The 6001-nt window shown below is 43.4% G+C and overlaps 1 protein-coding gene across 1 annotated transcript; it reads left to right on the top strand.

Annotated features, from left to right (window-relative positions):
- Positions 1-940: 940 nt before the first annotated feature.
- zgc:158868 (SDR family oxidoreductase) lies at positions 941-2977 on the top strand. The gene is made up of 4 exons (XM_014124172.3): positions 941-1176; positions 1620-1787; positions 1926-2036; positions 2683-2977. The coding sequence occupies exons 1-4, from the start codon at positions 1036-1038 to the stop codon at positions 2794-2796; spliced, it is 534 nt and encodes a 177-aa protein (XP_013979647.1). The 5' UTR covers positions 941-1035; the 3' UTR covers positions 2797-2977.
- The last annotated feature ends 3024 nt before the right edge of the window (positions 2978-6001 follow it).

Genomic DNA, 6001 nt, shown 5'->3' with positions numbered 1-6001 from the left:
AGTTACAGTTCATATAAGGAAATCAGTCAATTAAAAAAATGTGTTAGGTCCTAATCTATGGATTTCACACGACTGGGCAGGGGCACAGCCATGGGTGGGCCTGGAAGGGCATAGGCCCACCCACTTGGGAGCCAAGCCCAGCCAATCAGAATGAGTTTTTACCCACCAAAGGGCTTTATTACAGACAGAAATAGTCCTCGGTTTCATCAGCTGTTTGGGTGGCTGGTCTCAGACGATCCCGCAGGTGAAGAAGCCAGATGTGGAGGTCCTGGGCTGGAGTGGTTACACAAGGTCTGCTGTTGTGAGGCCGGTTGGACTTACTGCCACATTCTCTAAAATGACGTTGGAGGCGGCTTAAGGTAGAGAAAGGAACATTCAATTATCTGGCTACAAATCTGGTGGACATTCCTGCAGTCAGCATGCCAATTGCAGGCTCCCTCAAAACTTCAGACATCTGTGGCATTGTGTTGTGTGACAAAACTGCACATTTTAGAGTGGCCTTTTATTGTCCCCAGCACAAGGTGCACCTGTGTAATGATTATGCTGTTTAATCAGCTTCTTGATATGCCACACCTGTCAGGTGGATGGATTATCTTGGCAAAGGAGAAATGTTCACTAACAGGGATGTAAACAAATGCGTATGGAACATCTTAGGAACATTTCTGTGATCTTTTGTTTCAGCTCATGAAACATGGGAACAACACATTTTGTGTTTCTATTTTTGTTAAGTATAAAATAAATATTGTATGTATTTCACAACTACGTTTTTTGGGGTAATTGTCCGTCTTTTGTTTCCTACTGGTCTTGCCCTAAAGAGTCTGCTGTCCAAATGCTTGCTGAATAGTGAGTGTGCAGGGCATTATTTGTGAAATGGGATGACGCTGCTACTAAGGTGCAGCCCATGCAGATTAAACATTAACATAGGTGAAGATGAACTATGAACTCTAAATACTGTTCCGCCCCCGCACATACATTACACATAATCATAAGGAGTGTCAGTGTTGGATAAGTTAATTCAATAGACAGACAGCGACTATGGCGGCTAGGATAGGAGGCAGTGTTCTGGTGACAGGGTCTAACCGGGGAATCGGTCTAGAGCTAGTCCGTCAGCTGGCAGAGTCCACCAGTGCTCCAGCCCAGATCATTGCCGCGTGTCGAGATCTATATGGAGCTCAGGTAGTCCACAGCCTCTAAGGCCAGTTTACAGAAAGTAGCAAAGTATCAGAGAGCTCCAGAGCCCAATGCATGGCACAGAGTATGTAGAGGTTGGCAACAATAGAAAACTGAGCATGGTTTCTGTTTTATGTAGCAAGATATTTGAGTTAAATATAATACGTAGATTCTCTCATTATTAAGTACTGTACATTTGTTGTGTATTTGAATTGGAAAGATTCATTATTAGCACGTGACTTTGTATATCCACTTAATTCTCTCTGGAAATTGCTGGAGTCAATCAGGATCCTAGAATTTAGCCTGTCCTGACCCAACACATTTGCTCCTGCTTCAAGGCACTGAAGGAGCTGGCGCAGAGACATCCCCAACTGCTCACTATTGTGAGATCTTTGATGTATTGACACTGAGATTAAGAAAATTTCTTCTTTATCTGTCCTTTCTTGCAGGAGTTCAGGTCATACCTGCAGAAGGCAGCTGACCAATTAGGTCCTGCAAGAACAGGGATGTCCTGTAGCAGGGCAGCCATCATCAACATCTCCACTCTGCTGTCCTCGGTTAAGAAGTGTCCTGAGACTTTCTCCATGGCCCCTATGTATCCTTACAGAGCCAGCAAGGTATGCCACCATCAGTAGGCCTACTTCTAATGTGATCCTTAACACTCTTCTGGCTGATAGTGGAACAGTTTCTATTGATTCCATGCTGAATAATGAAGATGTGGATAAAATGATTTCTGTTGTCCTATTCTCCACTAGGCAGCACTGAACATGCTGACATGTTGCCTGGCAGAGGACTTCCAGAGGGATGGGATTCTGGTCATGGCCATTCACCCTGGCTGGGTGAAAACTGACATGGGAGGCCCACATGTGAGTAAGGGGGGGATAAAAATACTGGTTTTCATTAATTATTTCAAGAGTGCTTTTTGCATGTATCTGTAAAATAAAACTATTAAGCTTAAAAGTCCACAATGCCATTCTACACAATTGTCACGACTTCCGCCGAAGTCGGCTCCTCTCCTTGTTCGGGCGGCGTTCGGCGATCAACGTCACCGGCTTTCTAGCCATCGCCGATCCATTTTTCTATTATCCATTTGTCTTGTCTTGTTTCCATACACACCTGGTTATCATTTCCCCAATCAATCTACTTGTATTTAACCCTCTGTTTCCCATCATGTTTTGTGTGTAATTGTTTCATGTTTTCGTGGTGTTTGATTTACGCGCTTTACTTTGGTTATGTTCCGTGGTTTTGAGCGCATTTTTATTGATGTAGTGCTCTCGGATTTTGGAACTATAATAAAGTGCGCTTGGTTACATTTCGCTTCTCTCCTGCACCTGACTTCGCCTCTCATACACCCGATATTGACAACAATGCACTGCACATTGCTCTGAAGTAGCAAAACTCATTATGATAATTACATATTTGTTTATAAGTGTAGAATAAGGTAGGACTAGAGTCATAGCAGAATGGCACAGATCTATAACTGTTTGTCTATGATGGGTTTCTGTTCGACAGGCACCGGTGAAGACTGAGGACAGTGCCAAAGGCATTCTGCATGTGATGTCAACCCTCACAGAGAAGCACAATGGCAGCCTTCTGGACTGGGAAGGGAATGGTATCCCATGGTGATGTTCCAGGCCAATGGTCCAGTCTCTGGGACCAATAGACTTAGACTTCTGAGTTCTGTGAAAAAATCTCTTAGTATGACTGAATAATGTTTTGTCTGCCTAAAGGCGAGTCTGTAATCTGTAATTTCATTTTTCATTCTGATTCAATTTCTTAACTCAATAAACTGACTACAAGACTCTCATTGATCATTTGTAATCCTCTAAAAACAGCTTATCATTATTCGGGACACAAAACAAAATGTGCCAACAGCATTTATCATATACTTTGTTCATACAATAACTTGTCACTTTACTTTGTCGGATTTATCCAAAAGATAGCACTCGTTATGACTATATAAGAACGGTTAAACTAATGGGCAAAATGATGAGCCATCCTAAAGTTGAGCATAATGGAAATAGATGTGAGTGTTTTCCTGCAACTGTCCCTGTGATGGGCATCACTCTATCACAGCAGATCAGTGGCAGAATGAAATGAAAAACAGAAGAAAATATGGAAGGACCCACCGGTCAATTCAACATCTATTCCACGTTGATTCAACATAATGTCATTGAAATGACGTGGAAACAATGTTGATTCAACGAGTGTGTGCCCAGTGGGGATGGGTGAAAGACAGATGATGGAAACATAAAGAGGTGATGCAGATGGACCCATTTGCATTATTATAAAAAATAAATAAATGTTGATTTATGTCATAATCATGTATGTAGGTGGCAGGGAAGTCAGGCGCAGGAGAAACCAAATTGGTTAATCTGGAGTATTTAATGAAAAAACAAACTCCAAAACCAAAGTACAAAATAACATTGTCATAAGGGTCGTATTGAGTGGACCAAAACGCAGCAGGTATAGTGATCATCTTCTTTATAGAATGCCCACCCTAGTCACGCCCTGGCCTAACCAAAATAGAGAATAAAAACCTCTCTGTGACCAGGGCGTGACAGTACCCCCCCCCCCCCCCCCCCAAAGGTGTGGACTCCGGCCGCAAAACCTGAACCTATAGGGGAGGGTCTGGGTGGGCATTTCTCTGTGGTGGCGGCTCCGGTGAGGGACGCAGACCCCGCTCCACCTCTGGCACGGCCCACCGTATTGAGTGGACCAAAACGCAGCGGGTATAGTGATCCTCTTCTTTATTTACTTACTAAAGTGAACACTTAAACGAAAACAATAAATGACAACCAACAGTTCTGTAAGGTAACCCAACTATACAGAAAGCAACTACCCACCCCAACCCTGTGGGAAAAGGCTACCTAAGTATGGTTCCCAATCAGAGACAACGATAGACAGCTGTCTCTTATTGAGAACCATACCCGGCCAAAACAAAGAAATACCAAAACATAGAAAAAAGGACATAGAATGCCCACCCTAGTCACACCCTGGCCTAACCAAAATAGATAATAAAACCCTCTCTATGACCAGGGCGTGACAAACATGGGTAAAATATACCCGTCTCACACCGATACAAAAACACACGTAACATAACATCACAAACAATCACCGACAAGGACATGAGGGGAAACAGAGGGTTAAAAACACAACATGGAATTAATGGGATTGGAAACAGGTGTGTAGGAAAACAAGACAAGACCAATGGAAAATGATGGCTAGAAGACCGGTGACGTTGACCAAGCAAGGAGGGGTATGGACTTCGGCAGAAGTCGTGACAATTTATCTGCACCCCTACTCCGCGTACATTTACATTTTGTCATTTAGCAGATGCTCTTATCCAGAGCGACTTACAGTAGTGAATGCATACATTTCATACATTTTTTTTCCCATACTGGTCCCACGTGGGAATTGAACCCACAACCCTGGCGTTGCAAACACCATGCTCTACCAACTGAGCCACACGGGACCGTACAACGCTGGGTACTACTCCCTTCACAGAACAGAGCAAACTGGCTCTAACCAGAATAGAAAGAGGAGTGGGAGACCCCGGTGCACAACTGAGCAAGAGGACAAGTACATTAGAGTGTCTAGTTTAAGAAACAGACGCCTCACAAGTCCTCAACTGGCAGCTTCATTAAATAGTACCCGCAAAACACCAGTCTCAACGTCAACAGTGAAGAGGCAACTCCGGGATGCTGGCCTTCGAGGCAGAGTGTCTGTCCAGTGTCTGTGTTCTTTTTCCCATCTTAATATTTTATTTTTATTGGCCAGTATGAGATATGGCTTTTTCTTTGCAACTCTGCCTAGAAGGCCAGTATCCCGAAGTCGCCTCTTCACTGTTGACGTTGAGACTGGTGTTTGCGGGTACTATTTAATGAAGCTGCAAGTTGAGGACTTGTGAGGGGTCTGTTTCTAAAACTAGACACTCTAATGTACTTGTCCTCTTGCTCAGTTGTGCACCAGGGCCTCCCACTCCTCTTTCTATTCTGGTTAGAGCCAGTTTACTCTGTTCTGTGAAGGGAGTAGTACACATCGTTGTACAAGATCTTCAGTTTCTTTGCAATTTCTCGCATGGAATAGCCTTCATTTCTCAGAACAAGAATAGACTGACGAGTTTCAGACGAAAGTACTTTGTTTCTGGCCATTTTGAGCCTGTAATCAAACCCACAAATGATGATGCTCCAGATACTTAACTAGTCTAAAGAAGGCCAGTTGTATTGCTTCTTTAAATCAGAACAACAGTTTTCAGCTGTGCTAATATAATTGCAGAAGGGTTTTCTAATGATCAATTAGCCTTTTAAAATGATAAACTTGGATTAGCTAACAATGTGCCATTGGAACACAGGAGTGATGGGTGCTGATTATGGGCCTCTGTACGCCTATGTACAGTCGTGGCAAAAAGTTTTGAGAATGACACAAATATTAATTTTCACAAAGTCTGCTGCCTCAGTTTGTATGATGGCAATTTGCATATACTCCAGAATGTTATGGAGAGTGATCAGATGAATTGCAATTAATTGCAAAGTCCCTTTTTGCCATGCAAATGAACTGAATCCCCCAAAAAACATTTCCACTGCATTTCAGCCCTGCCACAAAAGGACCAGCTAACATCATGTCAGTGATTCACTCATTAACACAGGTGTGAGTGTTGACGAGGATAAGGCTGGAGATCACTCTGTCATGCTGATTGAGTTCGAATAACAGACTGTAAGCTTCAAAAGGAGGGTTGTGCTTGGAATCATTGTTCTTCCTCTGTTAGTGTCATGACTTCCGCCGAAGTCGGTTCCTCTCCTTGTTCGGGCGGCGTTCGGCGGTCGACGTC

This window comes from Salmo salar, chromosome 10, assembly GCF_965601325.2.
Source record: "Salmo salar chromosome 10, fSalSal1, whole genome shotgun sequence".
Lineage (NCBI taxonomy): Eukaryota > Metazoa > Chordata > Actinopteri > Salmoniformes > Salmonidae > Salmo > Salmo salar.
Note: the sequence above shows the minus strand (reverse complement) of the source record. Positions and strands in the feature narration are given on the sequence as shown.

Bases quoted from the DNA above. Each gene is read 5' to 3' on its own strand.
- zgc:158868 (XM_014124172.3), top strand. From the start codon at position 1,036: ATGGCGGCTAGGATAGGAGGCAGTGTTCTGGTGACAGGGTCTAACCGG. The intron at 1,788-1,925 runs GTATGCCACCAT...ATTCTCCACTAG, and splicing joins ATCCTTACAGAGCCAGCAAG to GCAGCACTGAACATGCTGAC. The intron at 2,037-2,682 runs GTGAGTAAGGGG...TCTGTTCGACAG, and splicing joins CTGACATGGGAGGCCCACAT to GCACCGGTGAAGACTGAGGA.